General features: G+C 45.4%; 1 protein-coding gene across 1 annotated transcript; it reads right to left on the bottom strand.

Annotated features, from left to right (window-relative positions):
• Nucleotides 1-198: 198 nt before the first annotated feature.
• On the bottom strand, nucleotides 199-22,374 carry GSG1 (germ cell associated 1). The gene is made up of 6 exons (XM_090042757.1): nucleotides 22,335-22,374; nucleotides 21,144-21,462; nucleotides 11,437-11,484; nucleotides 8,483-8,635; nucleotides 7,969-8,080; nucleotides 199-1,842 (listed from the first exon to the last, which is right to left on the bottom strand). Exons 2-6 carry the CDS (start codon nucleotides 21,460-21,462, stop codon nucleotides 1,512-1,514), a joined length of 963 nt encoding a protein of 320 aa, XP_089898883.1. The 5' UTR covers nucleotides 22,335-22,374; the 3' UTR covers nucleotides 199-1,511.
• Between the last annotated feature and the right edge of the window lie 465 nt (nucleotides 22,375-22,839).

The following is a 22,839-nucleotide window of genomic DNA, read 5'->3' as shown; positions in this document are numbered from 1 at the left end:
ACTGTGAGGGAAATGGGTGGGCAGGCCTCCTGCAGGAGTCTGGGGAGCAAGAGGGGAACAAGCAGCACAGGAAGAAAGCTCAAAGTGCAAGGAGCATAGACAGGAACTTCAGTGAATCTAGGGGCATGGAGAAAAAATGGTGCACAGAAATTGGATGATAGAGGGCATAAAAATGGAAAGAAGATGGAGAAAATGTAACCAGAAGATTATGGAAGATGAGAAAGATACCTTCTCATTCTCACTGCAGTGGGAAGCTTGCTGAACTTGAAGGCCTAAGTGCAGCTTTGCCTCTAGATAGGGCAGTGGCTGGAAACCTTAAACAAGCTACAGGCCAGAACAACCTGGCTGCAGTCTGACTCAGGCCTGGCAGTATCTGCAGTATATTGTACCAGGGTGGCTTTCCCTGCACCACACCAGGGCCAGGTAGCTGTGAGCTGCACCCATGTTGCCACCACTTCTAGCCTTCCACTCCTCAGCTGCATCATGGGGACAGCTTCCAACTGTTGGGAAGCTGCACTGGGGGTGGGCAGTTTTGAACTGCATCCACACTACTGCTGCTTCTCCCTGCTTCCCTCCTACACACCCTTCCCAGCTGAAGTGTAGGCACAGCTGCAAGCTGCCTGGCCTGACACAGCTCCCTACCATCTGGAAGGTGAGCCCAAGCTGTAGGGAGAAGTACCAGCAGCGTGGATGCAGCTGGAAATGCCTGGCCTCAGCTTGGTGTGTGGATACAGACAAAACTCCAGCCCTGCAGGCCAGATCCAGCCCATAGGCCATACATTGCTAATACCTGATGTAGAGTCTAGATCCTAAACTCCCAAGGTAGTCATAACTCTGCAAATTAGTCACAAAGCAATGAAGGAGGAGGAACCCAATAATCTAGTGGTTAGGGGTGAGTGGGAGACCTTTGTTTAGGTTCCCTTTACTGAAGGGTTTTGAACCTGCACATGTTCTCTAGGGACAAGGACATGAGCTAGGTAGTGCCTGGATCACTCCCTGTTGAAGCTGGCCTGCTCAGTAATCAAGAAAAGAAGATATATAGGGCCAGCAGGAGGACAAGACAGAGGGAATTTGGCTCAGTAAAACAGACACTGCCTGGAAAGTAATGAGCCCCTGGGTTTTGGACCCTATCTAGTTCCAGTGGGGCTTCTGCTGCTACCACTGTTCTCTATCCATTTTATCCAGTGACTAAGTGCAAAACATTATGGGATCAGGAGAAGGAGTTAGAAGGATGGTGATTAAGGACATAGTCAACATAACTTTCTACAAGAAATGGCCTCTGCCTTTACCATTCATGATGCACATGGTAACATCTCCCTCAAACTTCCAATAAAGCAGACAAGCTCCAGGGGTTTAAGTCACTGTCAGTTTAAGTGGTCTTGCATTGTTCCCCAACCTTGTTGCTTTCCCTTCCTCTTCCCTGCTTCCAATATTTCTGTAATATTAAAGGAATCGGCACCCCTTAGACTGTGTTAACAATAGTGCTTCTGTTTGATTCCACTTTTTCTACCCTAACAGTGTTCCTCCCCAATTGATTGTCCGAGGACCTCATCCAGGTCTAGGTCAGGTTCCCGCTGTAACACCTTTTGCTGCAACTCGGAGTAGAAGTCAATCCCCTCTGAGATGGAACGAATAGGCTTGTCTCGGTGCTGGTAATAGCTGCTCATCTGTTCCGATTGGTGCCGCTGCGGCATGTAGCACTTGTGATGCTGTGGCTGGTCCTTGAAGCCGCCATCATAGCCCTTGACACGGTTACGTTTGAACTCCAGAACCGTCTTGGTGTAGATGTTGAGAGTCGTGACAGCAGAGGCCATACAGCAGGTGAAGGAAGACCAGGCCATGCTAAGAGAGAGGAAAGGGAACCCAAGATGGAATTAGGATCTTATAGAATTCAACTTTGGAGTAAAATGGAGTTGAGATGAATGATGCTAATGGCAGCCTTAGCAATGCAGCCTTGCTGTTGCAGCCTTTCTGAAACACCAGACCAAAAGGCATTAGCTAGAGATGGACATCAACTAGACTGACCAGGGCTTTAGCCTAGTCAGCCATTTTAGACATGACCAATTCAAGCCGTTTTAGGCATTCAGCTTTATCTTGTCATTGTTTCCGATTCCCCCAGACCAGGAATAGTTTGAACCTGGTAAAATGTCAAAGTGAAAAGCTCATAACACAAGTTTAACTCCCCCTCTTTTTGGTCTTCCTTGTGAGGCCAGAGCTCCCTAGAGCTTCATGCCAACTCTATCCTGATGCAAAGACTAGTTTGGAGAACACCCTAATGAAAATGGCATCCTCATTTGTATTTAGTTTTGTTCAATTCATTTTAATGTAAGAGTGGAAAGTGTCTCCTGTCCCTGCATTTTCAAACCATTAACTCAAGGAGTTCCCAACTTTTCTACTTCATTCCCTCAAATACAGGTATAAGACACAACCCAAAATACACCACAGGTAAAAATGAGGGAAGGCAGCATTGCCAATGTCTGGCCACTACAATTACAGGGAAGTAGTTTGTCAGTACATGCTCAAGAGATCACTACACTCTATGCTACAGAAGAAGGCACAAAACCCCATTAATATGATACAAGGCAGGCGTTTTCAACTGTTTTTGGTTGGTGTACCCCCAGTGACTGTTTGAGGAGCAGGGAGTCCCCCAGCCAGCCGGTCAACAAATGGAGGGGGAGATGGTCCCCCAGTGGCTGATCAGCGAGCCGGGAGGAGGGGCCCCTGCGCACAGTGGTGAAACCGGAAGCGTCCCCACTTCTCTGTGCCACTGACGCATACCCCCTGGGGCCTTCCCAAGTATCCCCAGGTATATGCATACCCCTAGTTGACAACCCCTGATCTAAGGGAAAAATTCCTTCTTAACCCCAAATTGGGCAGTCAGCATAACACTAAGCAGAAGAACAAGAACCTCTAGCCAGGAAACTGTGTTTTCTAAATACCAATAGGAGCATCAGTGGATCCCAATCACTCCTTCTTCCCCCAGCCTTAGCTGCGGACAACCAACATTTCAGTGCTTCAGAGGAAGATGAACACCCCCCCTCTCTAAAAGCCAACAGCATTCATGAGGGAAAACCAATGCCTTCCTAGCCCAACCAGCAATACGCAAAAGCCCTGAAACAATACAACTCCCAGACACCTTCCACAGTTTGGGAGAGCTTCCTTTACAAATAGTATAGGACTGTATATCACATTCACTCACTATTAAACCAGGACTCCCTGTCCTATCATTCCATTGCTTCCTCAAATTTGTCCTGTTCAGTCTTAAGGCAACTAAGGTTCATTGTCCCAATAACTTTGTTTGGAAGGGGAGAAAAAATCAAAATGTCACTCTTCTGATAGCCATACATTGTTTCTAATTTACAGTCTATATGTCGCCAGTTTGTACCAATTTAATCTTGAACTGGTGCAGTTTTTCAGCCACAAACATTCTTCTCCTTCCCTGGCATTCACCCTATAAATGTGCTTGTAGAATGACCTTATTCCCTTTCTCAGCCTCTGTTTTGCTCAACTAAATAAACCAGACTCCTTTAACCTTCTTTCATGAGAAAAAGTCTCCACTCTCCCAACCATTTTAAATGCCCCTTCCTTGAATTCATTCCAGTGTAAGTTAATCTGTTTTTAACACTGCTGATCAGAACTGCACACAGTAGTCTAAACAGAGTCTTACCAATGCCTTGCATGCTAGGGTTTTGCAAAGCTTCGGCCCCTGATTTGATTCAGAGGAGATTTGGCCAGATTCGGCAGCCAGATCTCCAAATTGAAATTGAATCAGGAGACCCTTTAATCTCTCCTAATTGAACAGGAACCCTCTGAATTGATTTGGAGAGATTCAGAAAGGTTTGGTGATTCAAACATAGACACAGCTTTAAAAGTTTTTTCTACATACCGCTAGGTAGCAGATGGCTCGGGAACACTGCGATGCTGGGGCACATGGAGTGTCCCACAGGAGCAGAGGGGGCTCCCCAGCGCACACAGCAGCAGACCTGGAAGTGCACTAGAAGCACGTTGGGTCCACTTCCAGGTCCACCGCGGAGCATGCTGGGGAGCACCCTTGTGCTCCTCCAGCTCAGCAACTGGTGCCTCCTGGGTCTGGGAGGGCACCTGGGGTCTCACCATGGCCGACTGCCAAGCCAAGGGGTGCAGGGGGCCTCCCCAGCAGACCCAAAAGTGGATCAGAAATACTTTCACTGCTGAGCATGCGGAGGGCTACACCACGCTCCTGTGGGACACTCCAGCCACCCCACCATCACAGCATTCACCAGCTGTACCTGGTATTTCGCGATATGTAGAAAAAACATTAAAGCTGTGTCTGTGGCTGAATTGCTGATTCTCTGAATCAGCATCGAATCTTCAGATTTGGATTCAGCTGAATCGAATCAGGGACAGTGATCTGAATCAACGAATCAAATCATTGTCCCTGATTCAGGATGAATCTGAATCTGAATCGAATAGGACCCATTCCCTCTTGTATACCTCTGCTAGTTAAGAAGCTCTACATCAGGGTAAGCATGTCAGCAGAGGTATGGCAAAGATTGCATTTGTAACTAAGATTATTGAAAGGACTTGATTATAGAGGAGATTATGAAGAACAAAATGAAAGCTGAAGCCCTCCTTTTTTGTTTAATGATGTTTCATAGCATGACCTGGGATTGGTCTGGGGGTCACTTGAAGATAATGGCAAGTAAACTTAAAACTAGTTCAAAACAAATACTTCATACAGTAATTGGTTAGTTGAATCAGTCCCCTTCAAGCATTACAAAGCCAGATCTCGCACCTAGCTTTAATGAGTCTTGGATAATTTTATGGTCACACACTGTAATTTTGATAATTCAATCTCATATTTTAGGCTACTAACTGATCACTGCCTAGGTCAAGAAAGAACCTTCCCACTTTTCATCTGATGCATCACAACTAATCAGTGTTTTTATGGGTTCTGTGTGTTTCTCTGAAGCTTTACGTTTTAGCCACTGCCATTCAAAGGGTCTCACATTTAATATGATCTATTGGAGTATGGAGACTGTCAAAGATCAAAGTCTTTGATTTCAGATGCCGATGGCAAAAGGTCAAATGGCAGAAGGTCAGAAGCTAACACAACAAACTCTGTGGTTGTAATTTATCCCTCTGTATTAACAGTGTTACATAGACACACCCCTATCTGTGCCTCATTTCAAATCGCTTGAGCTTTTCATATGAAAGAGAGAAACTGACCTTGACAGCCCAGCACAAAAGATAAAGCACTTATAGTAATGAGATTAGCTGACTTTAGTAAAGTTGTAAAATTAAATATACTATGCGCACCATCCTGTGACCAAACAGAACCAGTACCACCCAAATAAAAATAACCCCCCTTTTTTATGAAACCTGAGCAAACAAAGAAAGCACAAGTGCCAACTCATTAATTATTTATGATTGGCGTATAGTAATTGGTCATCTTTGCCCAATATAACTTTGAAAGAACTTCCGCCCAAAAGAGAGAAGGGAGAACCGTGTATACACTCAAGAAGAACAAATTGTGCACAACAAATATTTCTCTCTGCCTCCGTATTTTTTTTTTTTTTTTGGCATACCCCCGTCTCGTCTTACCGGTCCGTTTATCTCTCTATCTTTGGCGTTATCTTTCTTATCAAGAGCTCTTTGTAATCTGCAGACTGCAACAGCTTATATGAATCGCTCGGAAGCAACCGTCTTACCCACCCTGTACATGCTGGGTAACATGATATCTGCATGCTGTAACTAAATCAATCAGCTCCTCTGCCTACGCTGCAGCACATCAGAAGCGTAAGTAAAATAAATCTTTTGTGAAACCGTCACGCTGTGTTTAAATCATACTGACTCCTGCTCACCGTTATCACCCACCTGCCCGGTCATAAATGCCCCTCCTCGCGCCAAGCCGGTCGTGCCAACCCAGGCTCGCAGGTCAAGGGTGCACCTGCGTTAGGGGCATGACAGAGACTTTTGTATTCCCCAAAGTATCTCCTCCGATCCCAGTGCTGCCAACCACTTAGAAACTCACCCAGGAGCCACAAAACAACACAATCATGACTTCAACTTTCTCTAATGTTTCCCTGTTAAGTGGGTGGTACCTCTTTTTCTGTAAAACAAGCACTATACCCATGTATGGGGTAATAATGAACAACAGGCACCGTGCTCAATATCTCACAGCATACCAGAACAAAGTCCCTCAATTCCTGTTAACCACATATAGAAACATAGAGCAGTTATGGGGCTACCTATAGTACGTGGAGAAGGTTTACTGCATTCAGCATACACGTTGCTTTGAGCTGCAGATTTGTAACAGTTGAGCACATGCACTGGCGACGCATAGGTGGTGCATGTGGGTGCACTTGCATCCCCTGAACATGGTGGTGCATCCTCTGTGAAAAGGTGCTGCTGACACTGCCTGCGGCACCTGCGGGCGGTCACCGCTCCCCCCACCCCCGCCAGAGGCGTCTGCAGGCACCATTGGACACCGCTGCCACTGCTGGCAGTGTCTCCAGGTGGTCACTGACCACTGGTTGGCGTTCCCCACCCTTCCCTGCTGCCAATAGTACTGTGGCTACCTGTGTGAGCTCCCCGCTTGCCACGGCCACACTCCCGCTGCTGACTGCACCACCGCCACCTGCAGGAGCTCGCCAGCCTCCAGGGGCACGCACCATTCATGAGCACATGTAATACTGAACAGCATAAGCAACAGCAATCTCACATGGAAGGAGAGTGTAAAAACCCAGAAGAGGAGGAATTCGGATGACTAATTTCTATAAACCATCAGGCACTGTTTTGCACTATTTCACTGACACAGCTGTTCAAGACAGTGTTTTCAAACTGTTGTGTGACATGATAGCTATTTGGTTCCTAGCTCTTCATGCATTAATATTAAAATGCAGGGGGGTGTCAACATCAATAGCAAAGCAATGGTGAAATGGAGCAAATGGGACAAACTAGGCACATCTACACATGCCCCCCACGGTGCAGTTGTTACTGTGCCATCATTTAGTACTTGCTTTAGGAAGTACTAAATGATGGTGCAGTAACAGTCATTACTGCACTGTCTTGGTGGCACACAGTTATTTTTGGCAGCTACGTCGTCATAGCAATGCACTATAGTAAGGTAGCTCGTCACTATGGCAACATAGCGTTGGTGTCACAGTTTGTGCCCACCAATGCTATGTCGTAGTGACAAACTATGTTGCCATAGCGCGTCGCTACACTGATGTAGCATTACATGTAGATGCGCCCACTGATTCTAAGAAAGGGCTTGGAGGTAAAGAGCAGGCTACAACACAGCCTAGGAGCATGGGAGTCTTGTCCTCCCACAAGCTCTGAGATATTGAGCCTGTTCAGTATTTGTATGGAAAATGATGGGGACATCAGGATATAGTGGCTTTCCTCCCACTAATTCAGTATTAAACCAAAGCTCCAGGATATTGTTAAGAGAGGTTTTGACCATCCACATTAATTAAAGAAACCATGGTTCCTGGATCTTATCCAGTGCTGGCCAAACTTCAGTTTGCATAATTAAATTTTGCCTCATTAAATTCTCCCTGCACAGCCACAGGGTTTATCGTTTCTTATGCTAAAAGGACCCTCATGGTTGAATATGAGGAAACACTGAGTAACAACAAAGACTGGTGATTGTGGAATAGTTTCCTCTTGAAAAAGGGTGAAAGTTGCTTTACTTGACTCATTTAAAACTGGGTTGGGCAAAACACTGGAAAACATATGCTGCAGGGAACAATCCTGCAATGGATGAGATGTGACCTACTATGTTTTCTGCATGCCTAAGATCTATTATATTAATCTTTTCAGGCATGGGATGAGGTGAAGGTGTTACAGTGGCACCAGGGAAACCATGCTAGAGCTATCTTTAGGAGCAAGGAGGCTAATAGGAAATGGGTGAATTTTTGTGGAGTGGAGTGTGACAGAAGCCTCCAGTCAGGGGAGGTGAAGAGAGCCTAACAGCTCACATACTAGAAGGCCCAGCCATAGTCCCATGAGTGTGGTCTCCAGTCCTCCGGCCCCAGATTGACAGTTGCTTGGAAGACTTGTGTGAACATCATGTGCGCCACCATCCCAAGCAGGCCTAAAGCAAGAGGACAGGAAGACAAAGTTGTCATGATGGGGCCAGGGCCTTACCTCATCTCTGTTTAGGGACTAAGGTTTAGAATCATATTTATCCTCATGCTTTGCAAATTTAGCAACTACAGAACTAGCATCCCCTGGGCCCTGCTCTGTCTATTTGGGTCACCTTCTTTTCCCTCTGGTTCTCTGTTATTTTCCCCCAACTCTGCTCATTTCTTGCTCTCTCTTGCTACCATGTTCTCTCCATTGTCCTCCTGCTCCCTTATAAACATTCTGCGAGGCCTTTACTTCACTTTCCTCCCCAGAGGAATTCTTGAACTTTTTTCCTGATGGGATTTAGACTCTGTGTTATGCTGCCTTTGGGAACATGTTCACAGTTTCATGCCTGTAGAGAGGTACTCACCTGACAGCACAGAGAAGACAGCAGCAAAGGCATTGAGCTTCAGTCCACAGACAGGGTTCCCTGTGTACAGGATCTCCATCACCAGTAGGATGAAGCTAATGAGCAGCAAGCTGATGTAGAACATCTCTGAGCCTAGTGACAGCCATAGGATTCCTGCCATGAACAAGAGGAAAGAACAAATCTTTCAGAGTTAGCACATGTTAGAGACATAACCTGCCACTGGGAGAGTACTTCCTCCTGACCTCCTGACTACACGGTTGTGATGCCCACCATAAACAGGCTCACGCTAGCTTTCCCCAGAGCACTCCAGGAAATACTGGGCAAACTAAAGCACCTTTTGCAGGTGACCTGAAAATGGGGCTTGCCTCTTCATAGCCCTTTTAAGTGGGATTAGCCTAAAATCACCATTTTAAAGGCACATTAAGGGCGTGCACATGTAATCCCACCTAAATTCGATACCTGCTTAAAGCAAGTACCAAATTTAAGCTGGCATAGTTAAATTGCATTAGCCCACGTGTGGCTGTTTAATGCGCCTTAGCAGGGCACTAATGTGACTTAGCAATGTCAGCCTAAATTTAATGCGCCTTAATGCTCATTAGTGCATCTGCATGTAGACGCATGCCTAAATTGCTTTAATGCGCCTTAAGCAAAGGTGCATTAAGTTTAGGCTTGTGTAACTACATGTGTAGACACGCCTACAGTGAAAGTAACACTTCACACCAGCACATCCCATTAAGGACTTAAGTGATTTCTGTACGTCTCACGCAAGCCCCTTGTACAGCAGGACCCTCCTTCTATAATGCGTGGGGAGGTAGACACTACCTATAATACATGGAGAGGTAGGATCTAGAAAACTCGCACATTGAGCAAGAAACTGCCTAAACCAGTGAATAGAAAACAGTGAGCCTTAAACCACATGCCTTTCCAGGATTTAGGCCCAATTTGCTGCAAGTGGTCCTATTTTCTACTGAGGATTCACATACATGAACAGTTCTTCTGGAGTTAGACACCTAACACCAATCTAAGGAAGGGTCAGTCCTTTCAAGCCATGGTTGGAAGAGTGTGTAGTACCTGTACCAACAGTGCAGTGGTTAGTGCACTCAGCTAGAATATGGGATATTTAGAGATTATAACCCACATTACCCAGATCCCTGGAAAGTTCCCTAACTATCAGGTTATAGGATGTTTGGGGGCTCTATAATCTCCTCCTGTTGAATCTGCTGCACTTTGCATAGTACAACTAAATATCCACTGGACCAGTGAGAGAAGAGAGAGCATGTGATTCTGTAATCTAGGGCAAGGGGTGGATCGGTGTGGCAGTTTCTACTGTAACTGAATGTTCAAGGATTTGTAGAAAGTAGAGCAGCTTCAACAGGCATAGTTGAGAGATGCCCTACCCCAGAATACCCTATGGGGTAGAGAATGCTTCTAGGACATAAAAGCTCTAGGTTTGACTTCCCCACAGGAAGAGAAATGATTTCAGCCATGTCTCCCATGTCTCAGCAGAGTATTCTGATCACTGGATAATTGTTTTAAAGGAATTGGAGCAAAAGGGGATGCAGCCAGCTTCTCCTCTGGCCACATTTTATGTAGGATTACAGCATAACTATCAGACCAGGTCTGACAAATGAAAAATGGGAGAATTCCTATTTTCTGAATCCTGATGGGGTGTAGGGATGAATCAGGCACCAAGCTGTTCAGTGCCATCAAACCTAATTGTAATACTTTCTGGGTATACTCCAAAAGAGAGATTAAGGCAGCTAGGAAAGTTTGCTGATAAAAAATTAGCTACTAGTCAGATCCACAGAAGGACTGAGGTGCTCACCTGACACCTGACTAACATTTTAGGTGCTTAAGTCCATTATTTAGATCTTCCAAGCACCTCCCCAGCTGCTTCCTAACTTTGGAGATTCCATACAGTTCACAGGCACTTACGTTTTTGACTGTAAAATTCTCTCAGTGCCTAAAGATTGACAAACTTGTCAGGGAAACATCTCTGTCACTGGCAAGGCACACTAAGATCCTTTGGAGCACATCTACCAGGCTCAGATGTGTAGATGGCTGGAAATGATGACACTGCCACTCCATTTTTTTATCCAATAGCACAGAAGTTAGAGCACTTCCCTGGAATGCAGAAGACTCAAGGTCCATTCTCTTTTGCATCTGGGAGGATTTGAACCTGACTCTCCTCTCTCCAAGATGAATGGGTAAACTACTACACAGGAGGTGTTCTGGAGTGAGGAGGGGGTTTTCCTCAATACCTTCTGTTAAAACTCTTCCACTTCCACAGCAGTGCTAGCCCCTTTTTACAGAGAAAGTAGCCACTATTTTGGGACACCCCACTTTTTGGATGCCCAGTCTGAGACACCAAGGACAAAATCCTGGTCTCAGTGAACTCCATGGAAGTACTGTCATTACATTTAAAATAATTACATTTTCAGAGATTCTGACCACCCACAGCTCCCAGTCCCTCCAGCCATAGTGGGCACTTTGCACCACTGAGATCCAGATTAACTAAATCTCCCAAAAATCCAAATAACCAAAATGTGTGGCCCCTTTTGCAGCATGTGACTTGTCCAAGAACATTCAGCCCACTTGTGCTACTATATACCTTTTTCATTACTGATGTGCTTGTTCTGATCAAAGGTTGCATGATGAAACAGGGAAAGAAGTCAATCTTTTCCTGCTTTCCACTTGAGCGGAAAGTAGAAAGCATCAGAAAACATATAAGGAAAGTTGAGATTTCTAGCATTGATTTTGCAGATACCAGAGGCTTGACTAACTACCTAGGGAGAAATCCTGTCTCTTCTGACTTCAGTGCTGGCAGGATATCACCCATGAACCTAAAAATCCTAATTTTTGTATACCATCCTCCCAACCTGCTGAAACTTCCCCATCCCTCAAGAAGGTACACTGGGAAATTCTAGTAAGCTAAAGAAAAGGCTAATTCTTACCTCTCTCCCCTGGGGGTGAGAGCTCGATGAAACTTCGGCATTTCTCATCTGAAACGCAAACAAAACCAGTCTCAAGTGATGCGACTTCTCAAAGGTTGGTTGAGGAGGTAGGAGAAAAAAAATCCCCCTTGTTTGACTCTTGTTTTTCTCTAACAGGCACGACTCCACCTATCTTAAAGTCTTCTAGGCTTTGCTATCTTTTTGGCCAAGGAAGTAATTACTTTGATCTCTTTTTGGCTCTCTGGTGGAGAAAAGTATGGAAGAAGGATAACTCCCGTCTGTCCTGCAGAGGCAGGAAGCTTCATGCATTAAAACCCCCCACAAAATTCAATATAGTCGAGCATAACAATACTATACATTTAAAACATTATAAAGTTGTGATGACATAAAACAAGTATCTGAAAGGAAATAATTTTGTATTAGAAGTTACATGGCTACTTTAATTTTCTAATTGCACTAGTTTTATCCAGGAGACCATAAATCTGCTTGCATCTTACTTATACTTCTCTGTGATTTTCCATTACAAACTCTCATGAACTTAGATTCATTTCATGGCCAACAAACTCAGTGAAAATCACCCCCACTTGTCTGATCATTAATTCCAAAACACACTAATTTATTTCCTTGTCTCTTGCCTCAGTCCAATTTCTAACTATGATAAGAAACCTACAAACTATCAGGCTTATCAACCTGTACATCCAGTCCATCTACCTCTGTGCTCTGAGCTAGTCAGCTCTAATTTAGTCCATTCACTCTTTTTTGCAGGCTGGAAATACTATTACACTTCCTGTATTAGTCCTTCTGATGGAAATCACAGACCACTCCAGCCATGAATGAATTATTTTCCAATCCACTGACCCCATCCTAGGGCAGAATAACTCACATACCACCCTTAGCTAGGACATTATTTTTTCCATAAAAGAAAGAGAGGGCCCTGTCTGTAATGTTTTCATTATGGGTCCAGGATTTTACAAGATGTCCAAAGCTGTAATAGTTGAAGTGCATCACCATTCAAGTGATAAAGAAATACAGGCAAAGAGCCAAGGTTATTTGTGTACTTGTAATTGCATGTTTCCACATTTTTAAAGGTTTCATTTTAAATAACTGCAGTTCTCAAAACTGTTTTAAAATAGCTGATACTTATCTAAATAAATAAGATTTCTTTTGTCTAGAAATGTGCTTACTTTGCTTCAGAGACCACGAAAACTGTCTTTTGTAGTGTCCTCACTAAATCTCCAGACCCAAATACACAAGAGCAGTGAACAGCATGACATGCAAAAAATTTTATTCAAATGTCATGCCATGATCATTATCGCAGCTCACTGTGCCTGTGTATATTTTCACTTCCATAAGCTTTTTACTCACCTCTGCTAGCAGACATTAGAACTTCTATACAATTGTTATTTCAAATATTGCACTCAAAAGGATACACTTGGAGCCTCACTGAAGTCAACTGCAAAACTCCCAGGAGTTCACTCTTGAGATTTGTTAAGATGCCCAGGACTTTTATAAGGAAACCAAAGCCTAAGAAAAAATCTATTTTGTTCTTTTACAAACCCCATGTATGCAAAGGTTCACTGCAAAGGGGTTGGTTTCAATATATTCTGAACACATGCAATGTCTTGCTTGCCCTTCACAATGGAAGTTTCTTTAAGCAATATGCCCAGACTCCTGCTTTAGTTAGCAGTAAAAATCCAGTGGCCTGCTGTTTCTATGGTGCAGACTGCTAGCCTACTTGACTATGACTGTTGTGGTAGTGGGGTGGGATCACACACATTATACAAACTGCAATCTCTGGTGCGTGTCTGATTTATAGATTTCATAGATTTCATAGACATTAGGGCTGGAAGGGACCTCGGGAGATCATCGAGTCCAGCCCCCTGCCCAAAGGGCAGGAAGTCAGCTGGGGTCATAGGATCCCAGCAAGATAAGCATCCAATTTACTCTTGAAGGTGTTCAATGTAGGTGCTTGAACCACCTCCGCTGGCAGACTTCCAGACCTCGGGGGCTCGGACAGTAAAGAAATTCTTCCTTATGTCCAGCCTGAAACGGTCTTGCAGGAGTTTGTGACCGTTCGACCTCGTCATCCCTTGGGGCACTCTGGTGAACAGACGTTCCCCCAGATCCTGGTGGTCACCCCTGATAAACTTATAGGTGGCCATCAGATCACCCCTGAGCCTGTGCTTTTCCAGGCTAAAGAGTCCCATGGCTCTCAGCCTGTCATCGTAAGGTCTGTTTTCCTGACCTCTGATCATGCGCGTGGCTCTCCTCTGGACTCTCTCAAGCTTCTCCACATCCTTTTTGAATTGTGGAGCCCAAAACTGGACGCAGTACTCCAGCTGCGGCCTCACCAAGGCCGAGTACAAGGGGAGAATGACGTCCCGGGATTTGCTCAAGAAGCATCTGTGGATGCACGCCAGCATTTTGGTCACTTTACTAGCTGTAGCATCGCATTGCAGGCTTATGTTCGTCTTGTGGTCAATGATGACCCCCAAGTCTTTTTCTTCTGTAGTGCTAACCAACGTAGCACTGCCGAGCCTATAAGGGTGCTGCAGGTTTTTCCTCCCAAGGTGGAGAACCTTGCATTTTTCGGTGTTAAACACCATGAGGATCTCGTCTGCCCATTTGCTGAGCTTGTCCAGGTCAGCCTGGATCACCCGCCTATCTTCTGGCGTGGATGCTTTGCCCCAAAGTTTGGTGTCATCGGCGAACTTGGCCAGTCCACTCCTAACTCCAATGTCCACATCATTAATGAAGATGTTGAACAGTATGGGTCCCAGGACAGAGCCTTGAGGGACCCCACTGGTCACAGGGCACCATGATGATTGACAGCCATCAATCACAACCCTCTGGGTCCGACCACGAAGCCAATTTCCCAGCCAGCGGATCGTGGTGGAGCGAAGGCCACAACTGGGCAGTTTGGCCAAGAGGTGATCATGGGATACCAGATCAAAAGCTTTTTTGAAGTCAAGATATATGACATCAATCTCTTCTCCCTTGTCCAGGTGATAGGTCACCTGGTCATAGAAGGAAATGAGATTGGTCAAGCAAGACCTACCTGCAACAAACCCGTGCTGGCTATCCCTTAGAATGTTAGCCTGGGCCAGTCCCTCAAGGATGGCCTCCTTAATAAACTTTTCTAGGATCTTCCCCAGGATAGAAGTCAGGCTAATGGGCCTGTAGTTAGCCAGATCCACTCTCCTCCCTTTTTTGAAGATCGGCACCACATTGGCCTTCTTCCAGTCTTCGGGCACTACACCAGAGCGCCAGGAGTTTTCAAAGATCCGTGCCAGGGGCTGGGCTATGACGCTTGCCAGCTCCTTGAGTACCCTGGGGTGCAGGTTGTCAGGGCCAGCTGACTTGAAGGTATCCAGCTTCTCAAGGTGTTCCTTCACGAGGTCAGCATTGATGGAGGGTAGGGGATTCCCCTCACCCAGATTTCTCTGTCCCATAGCAGGCATGGGCATCCCGTGTGACTGATGAAAGACTGACGCAAAGTACCTATTTAATAGGTTGGCTTTTTCCTGGGCGTCAGTTGTCAGTTGCCCCATCTGGTTTAGCAGGGGTCCAACATTGCCCTTGCTTTTCCTCTGGCTCCCCACATATCTGAAAAAGAACTTTTTGTTGTCCTTGATGCCTGAAGCTAGTTGGAGTTCAGTTGCAGCCTTGGCTTTCCTGGTTTGGTCCCTGCAGGACCGGACCAGCGCGGAGTAATCCTCCTTGGAGGTGAATCCTGTCCTCCATCCTTTGTAGGCTTTCCTTTTTAGCCACAGGAGGTCTGCTAGGTCCCTGGAGAGCCAGGGGGGCTGCTGTGCCTTCTTGCTGCCTTTCCTCTGTGTTGGAATAGATTTAGCTTGTGCACTGAGGATCGCTTCCTTGAGAAGCAACCACTCTTCTTGAACTCCCATCTCCCTGGGGTCATGGTCCCTGAGGGCCTGACCGACTAGCCTCTTGAGCTTGTCAAAGTTGGCTTTTCTGAAGTCAAGGACTTCTGTGTTGCTGACTGACTTGCCAGCTTTACGGCGGATGGTGAAGGTGATCAGCTCGTGGTCGGTGTCACCCAACTTCCCATCAATCACTAGGTCGCCGATTAGGTCATCCCCCGTAGCCAGTACCAGGTCAAGCAGCGCTTTGCCTCTCGTTGGCCCATAGACTTCTTGGGTCAGGTAGAGGTCATCCACGCATGAGAGAAAGCTTTGCGCCCGCTCAGATTTAGCTGAGTGATCTTCCCACGAGATGTCCGGGTAATTGAAGTCACCCATGACAACCAAGGTCCTGGAGCAAGCGGCCTCAGTCAGTTCCCGGGCGAACTCCTGGTCAAGCTCGGGACTTTGAGTGGGAGGTCTGTAGTAGACTCCCACCGTTGTGTCCCCTGTGCCGAATTCCCCACGAATTTTTACCCAGAGGGTCTCTAGCTGTCCATGCCAGTCGCCAACATCAGCTTGCAGGGACATGTAGCTTTCCTTCACATTTAGACGATCAACTGTCCTAAGGAACAAAGGCACATTATAATAAGAGCTGGCTGCTATTTTGGCTTGAATATTTAAATCGCCAAAAATTCAGGTGTGTGTGTGTGTGTGCGCGCGCGCGCGCGCTATTTTGGCTTGACTATTTAAATCACCAAAAATGCGGGGGGGGAGGGAAGGGGGTGTATGTGTGTGTATTTGCTTCAAAACAGAAGGACAGTTATCTAATTGTAATATTAAAAAATTACAAATAAAGTATAAATTCAACAAAGGAAATGTTTTATTCAACCTAAAACAGCATTTTTCTTTTTCTCTCTTCTCCTCCCGGTATGGTCTGTGAAGTAGAAATATCAATCATTCTTATAGCTCTGACTATAATCTTTTATGTGTTCCTTTGCTAAGGATTAGAATGGGTTGGAAATTTTCTGGCAGAAAGTTTTTCTGGATAAGGCTGGTTTAGTGATCATGGGAAAGTGTGAACACATTTTGGTTTTCAACTCTAAACCAACATTTGGAAAGATAAAGGAAAATTTCCTTCAGACAAAAAAAAATGATTTTTGGGCTGTCCCACTGTGGGTTTGTCCACACCATGGTGGCAACATGCCCTAACAGAGGCATGCACAAACACACCTCACCTGCCTGCACCTACTCCCACTCCTACACCTAAACCCAGAAATATATCAGTGATGCCATTCTGAAGCCATGCCACACACACAGGCCTGGAGACCAGTCATACAGAGTTATCCCCAGAACAGCATCACCAGCATATAAAAATGTTTAGCATGTGGAAGTGGGAGCAGGTAGGAAGGCATGGGGAATGCTGTTGCTGCAGTATAGACATACTCTTAGGATCCAGTGCAACATGTGGCTGAAATGAACCAGTTCTTGCTTATGCAATGGGACCAACACCCAACTCCATCTCAGATAAAAAGCAGCTTCTTTACTTTGGACATACTTTGGATATACTTTATCTTAAAAACAATACACTCCCACCCCAGATGAAACTCTGAACCTCTCTACTGAAAAAGGGGTGTCTACCCCCCCACCCTGAGTAGGGAGTTTCATTAGAGGAACTTACCCCCCCAACTTTTATGTATACTATTTAGGCATATGCCATCCAAAATTGCTTTGCCTCCCTTTTTTCTTTTGCTTCCATATTACCATGCAAACTACTGTCTGTGCCCGTTATTACCTCTACATCTCTCTTTACATTACTGCTTTCCAGAGTTCTCCTTCCCAACGAGTCTCTGCCTGGCAGATTATTTTTTCCAGATGTATTAGCCTGTATGTTTCTCAGATAAATTTCATCTGGCTATTTCCTGGCCACAATTCTAATCCTTCCAAATCCCTTGTATTATTTTTCTGTCCTCAGTGGTGTTCAGGGTCCCTCCCAATTCAGTACTATTTGCAAATTTCATTAACATGTTGTCTACTACCTTATCCAGAACTTTAATAAGATTATTAAATAATGTTGGCCTAATGCTGATCCTTATATTGGCCCCATGAGACACCTTGCCCTAACTTAATGTATGGCTGCAGATTGTATTTTTTGTTTCTGCTCCTGCCAGTAGCTTTCAAGATCCATAAAAGGGGGTAGATTCAAGCCAGTCTGGATTAATTCTGAGTGTATGATTTCATGAAACACTGTACAAAATACCTCATTAAAATCCAAACCAGTCACATCTCCTGCTGTCCCTTCAGGCATGGCTGCTATTCCAGTACTGTCCAGAGGCCTGTTAATTCTTTCAAAGAAAAACCTTGCACTCAAACAATGCAGTCCCATTCCCAATTCATCCCACAATCACCATGGAAATATGTATTACAGCCTTAGCCATCTGTAAATTAAAAGCATTCCATTCTTAATCATCCCTGAAAATGCCAAAAACAAATCAGGCCTCTCATTGGATCTAACAGCGCTGAATATTTTTTTAAATTGTCATCCTGGTTTTAGGCAAGATCTTTCTATTTTCAGACTTCTATCCCAATAGATAAAGTAAGAAACATACAGAATTAAAGTGCATATAATGCCTCCTTTACATAAGGAGTTATGTTATGCATGCACTGGGGCATAGATGTGGAAAGCTGACTTCACGCAGAGGAATGGGCTAAACAATCTTTTTTTCTATATCATTACTGGATTTACTTGAATCCAAATGACTCCAAATTTAAGATGCTCCCCCCAGTAATTAGATTCTATACATGGAAATGCATAAGTTCACTATTATTTTCCATGTATAGAACCTAATTATTGGAGGGGTGTCTTAAAGTCATCCCCCACATTGCTGCACTAGGGAAAGCAGTGGCAGGGGTGAGGAGCTAGACCTTTGTCTCTTGTTATCCTGGGCCTGGCCTTCCCAGCTTGTTCCACCACCCCTTGCCCTGCCATGCCTGTGCCTGCAGCCTTGCTGCTTGGCCCCCTGTCCTTTGCCCCCCTGTGCCTGTATCTGTCTGTGCCTGCCCCACTGCCACCTGCCCCCCACCACATGCACACCCCTGCCACCTACCTTTTGTGGTGGCTCTGCACCAGCTTCACCTCCAGCTCTGGGGCAGTTAGTGGCCCTGGCCTTGGCCCCAGCCCCAGCCCAGCCAGGCAGAAGCAACAGTGGCAACTCTGGGCCCACCCATGTCAGGACTGGAGGGGACAGAGCTGGAGCAGAAGGTGAATGGTGGGAAGGAGGCAGGCAGCAGTGGGAGGCAGGTTGTGTGGTCTCCCCCATGCTCCTCCGCTTTGCCCCTCCACTGCACAGTCTCTCCCACATGTGAGTCCAAGTCACTTTGGCCTGCGGCCGATGTTGGCTCAGCTCTGGTTATGGCCTTGGGCCAAGATCCAAAACCAGAGCTGAGCTGCTGCCTTGCCTGCGCCAGTAGTTGAATCTAAGATGAGGCATGTTTTACTCTCATGTTGACTGGGGGAGAAAGACCTTGTTTTGGATTTGAGTGAATACAGTAGTTACAATTTAGCTGTTTACTGACTTCCGGGCTGCTTCTGAATCCTGTTCTGGTCCCCACAGATATAAATCTTGGCTATGGGCTGGGGACAATTCCTCCAGAACAAGTTCAGCAAAAAACCCGGCATTAGGATTGGGGAAAATTGGGATAAGAGGAAGAAAGTGTTCAGGCTTGTAGAACAATTCATATGTAATCTAAATAAGTTTGCTATATAAATGACAATGAAATTGGGAAGGACTGTTAACATGCTGGAGGATGTGAGCATAATTCAGAAGGATCTCGACAGGTAGGAAAGTTATGCTAGAGATAACAGGATGAAGCTCAGTGTGGTCAATTGCAAGGTGCTACACACTGGGAGGAATAATCAAAAACACAAATACAAAATGGGTGATACCTAGGTGCATGGCAGCTCTATGGAAAAGGACTTGGAAGTCTTGGTAGACCACAGACTCAATATGAGTCTGTAGTGTGATACAGCCGCAGAAAAGGCGGATGAGGTTTTAAGCTGCATCAATAGAAACATTCGGTTCAAGACACAGGTGGTGATAATGCCTCTCTACTTGGGACTGGTTAGGCCTCATTTGGAGTACTGTGTGCAGTTCTGGGCTCCTCATTTTAAAAAGAAGGTGGAGAAGTTAGAGAGGTTCCAGAGGCAAGAAATAAAGATGATCAAGGGCTTGAAAGGCAGTTCATATGAGAAGAGGCTGAAGGAACTAGGTATGTTCAGCTTGCAGAAAAGGCACTTAAGAAGGGACATGATCTCAGTCTTCATATACTAGAAGGACTGCCATAAATAAGAGGGAAGGCACCTTTTCTCTCTCTTGCTGCAGTGGACCAATGGCTTGAAGTTACAGCAAAGTCAGTTTAGATTGGATATCCAGAAAAACTTCCCCACTGTGAGAATAGTGACTCAGTAAAATAGACTACCTAGGGAAGCTGTGGACCATCCATCACTGGAGGTGTTCAAGAAGAGGTTGGATAGCCATTGGTTGGGGATGATTTAGGTATATCTATGCCTGTTTTCTACCATGAGTATCTCCCATGTTTCAAGGCCTTGCTGCTTGCTCTGTTCCATCCCCCACCCCCCACTTCCCTGCCCCTACTATATGTGTTTTTAAGCATCCCCAGAGGCACTGGGTATTGGCTGCAGCTAAGGATGGGGACTTCAACTGTGGTGTGCTAATTCTTCCACTGGAAACAAAACTGGAGGTTCCTGGCCAGAGGGTCTTTCTCCTCCGCTCAAGATCAGAACAACTGCCATATTTAGGATCAGGAAGGGATTTTACACTATGATCAGACTGCTATGGACCACGGGGGGTTTTGCCTTCCTCTGTAGCAGGGGGCATGGCCCTCTGCCCTGGGACCTCTTGAGTGTATATTGACAACATTTTATAGAAGCAGGACATTGGCTGCTACAGTTCCCCTGCTTTACCTGTGACAGGTTAGGCTATTAGGCCTATGTTGTGTCAGGGTTGAGGGTAGTCTTATGTAGAGTTTAGTTTATGGTTGTATGGGATGGTTTGAACTGAATGAACCTGCTTTAGTCAGCAAGTTAGATTACATGACCCCTGGAAGTCCCTTCCAACCCTACTTCTCTATGGCTCTATGACTATGCATTAGCCACTAAGGGCAAAGGAAGGGTGCAAGGGGGGGAAACAGTGGTTCCCAGTATGGGCACAATGTAGATAGTACAAAGTTGGCATAAAGAACATTGCTACCTCAAGTCTTCAAAAATCACAAGTCTGCTCCCTTAAGAAATCATATGATTGTTTAGAAAATGAAGATAATCCATCTGCTAATTTGCTTTCTAGTTTTCATTTGCTTAAGCTTTTCTCTACAACATTTCTTTTAAATGAGAGTTTGAGAATCTCTTTTAGTCACATAACTTCAGGGTCTCAGAGCTTTAAAAAAAGCTTCAAATACTTGGTACTTATAGTGAAAACTGCAAGAGCTGGCAACACTGCATGAAGCTGTCCCGTGTGTCAGGAGACCCAGCATCTATTCCCAAAGAGAATGTGAAATGAACTGTGGGGGTTCTCCAGTTCCTACAAGGGCAGATGATGACCTCACTGCAAGTAGCACTCAGCAGCCCTTTTGTTATCAGGCACATATTGAATGGGGTATTGGAAACAACTGCCCCCTTTCCAACCTCTAAATGAGGGATAGGGCATATTGGTAAGGCTACCCTACCTGGTCCAGGATATGGAGAAAAATTTGTTCCCTCATGGTGCCAGTCTTGCATTCTTCATTGTTACTTAACTCATGGAGTAAATAAGAACAAGGAGACACTACCTGGCCCTTCCATGTTCTCCTCACAGGAAAGCCACATGCCAGTGTGGAAGTACTGGAAGGCAAAGCGGTCATCCCCGGTCTCCCAGCTGTAGTGCACCACATCCTGGGATGAAGAGTTGTTAGATCCTCCATCAGCAGACACATGGACACCAATGCACTTGGTAGCTTTGCCCTTTCCACATAAAGGTTTGGGCACTTTCTGGGTCCCGACACACCAGTAACTGCTAAGCAAGGCCGTGGTGGAGAGGCTGAGAGCCAGCAAGTTCAGGGCTACTGCTAGGAAAGCACGGCGCCATGGCAGGACCTTGAGGAGTTCCATCTGCAAGACAGACATGAAGGATTCACATTCCAGACACAGGCACTGTGCCTCTTCCCATCAAGTTACGGATATATGGCAGTGGAAAGAGGCATCTCATTGTCCCATTCAGTAATTAGGGACCATTTCCTGACAGCATGATACCTTAGACTGTGGAAAAGCTTCTCAAAGGAAGCAGTTCAGCCATTTAAAGCAGGCCTGTATAGTAGTACTGGCAAATACACTGCGTCTCTCTCATAGGATGCTAACATAGTCCAAATCAAAATATCATTGGGACACACTGCCAGGGCAATGACCCTGCTCAGTTGAACAACATATGACCTTTAGAGCCCATCTGAAAAGGAGCTATTTCAACAGCACCTTTGCATGGCAGGGCAATGGTCCATTTCTCACTCCAAGGGGAGATCACCCCTGCCACTTCTTGCAGAACCCTGGAATGCTCTCTTGAGGTCTCCCAACTATGCATGACAAACTACTTAGATATTATCTGACTGTATGCCCCCTTCTTATGCAATCAGGCCTGTGCTTTCTCCTATGAAGCATCTTCTTGGTACAGCACAACTTCCCTGTGCTTAAACATGTAGCTCCTACCTCTCCAGATGTGTGACCTCCTTGAAACCTATTTCAGTTGAACTGCTTACCCTGAATGACCCATTGAGGTTCTCCTGCCCCCTGACCTCTACTGCCTCATCTATCTTTCTGAGCTACTCAAAGCAGGGACTACTCTTCTTTTTTCCCCAGTGTTTGGCATGTACCTGGCACAGTGTGGGCATTATCATAAATAACATTAGACTAGATGCTGCTCCACTTGTGATAAGTTAAAAGGACACAACCCAAAGTGGTAAGGTTAGAGGCATGATATTTACTCTGCTTACCAGAAAAGCCTGTAATTCTCATCAGAAAAGGACAGTGCCTGAGATGGAGTAACCTCCCTTCCGTGAGCAGAATTTCAAGAGCCCTCCATCATCCTGAGAAAACCCTGCTGGTGGCAGAAATGTGTCTATCAAAAATGCATTCATACACAAGAAACCCTTCAATTCTTGAGCTGCCCTGTACCTGGCTCTTGTCTCCTCCCTGTCCTCAGGTTCCTTTTCCCCTCATTTTCAGAACAGCCATCTCCTATTATTCTGGTCAATGACGCTGGAAAATCTGTTGCCATCACTACCAAGCTGTCTCACAATCTGAAAGCAAGCTTAACTTCACCAGTTCCATGAAGCTGACATTAGACAGCTGCACACTAGTAAGGGCTTCTGACTAGGACTGGTAGAAAATTTTTGGTGGAAAACTGGGGTTTTGACAAAATATAAATTGTTGTGCGAAGTGTCTGCGTGGCTCAAAAATATTCCATTTCTTTGAGCCCCCAAAATACAAAAGCTTTTC

The sequence above is a fragment of the Crocodylus siamensis genome, chromosome 4 (genome assembly GCF_052110815.1).
Source record: "Crocodylus siamensis isolate JL-2025a chromosome 4, ASM5211081v1, whole genome shotgun sequence".
In the NCBI taxonomy this organism is placed as follows: Eukaryota; Metazoa; Chordata; order Crocodylia; family Crocodylidae; genus Crocodylus; species Crocodylus siamensis.
The sequence above is the reverse complement of the archived record's forward strand: the minus strand, read 5'-3'. Positions and strand labels throughout refer to the sequence as shown.

Bases quoted from the DNA above. Each gene is read 5' to 3' on its own strand.
- GSG1 (XM_090042757.1), bottom strand. From the start codon at position 21,462: ATGGAACTCCTCAAGGTCCTGCCATGGCGCCGTGCTTTCCTAGCAGTA. The intron at 8,636-11,436 runs GTAAGAATTAGC...TGTTCATGGCAG, and splicing joins CTCACCCCCAGGGGAGAGAG to GAATCCTATGGCTGTCACTA. The intron at 8,081-8,482 runs GTGAGTACCTCT...CTCTTGCTTTAG, and splicing joins TGTCTTCTCTGTGCTGTCAG to GCCTGCTTGGGATGGTGGCG.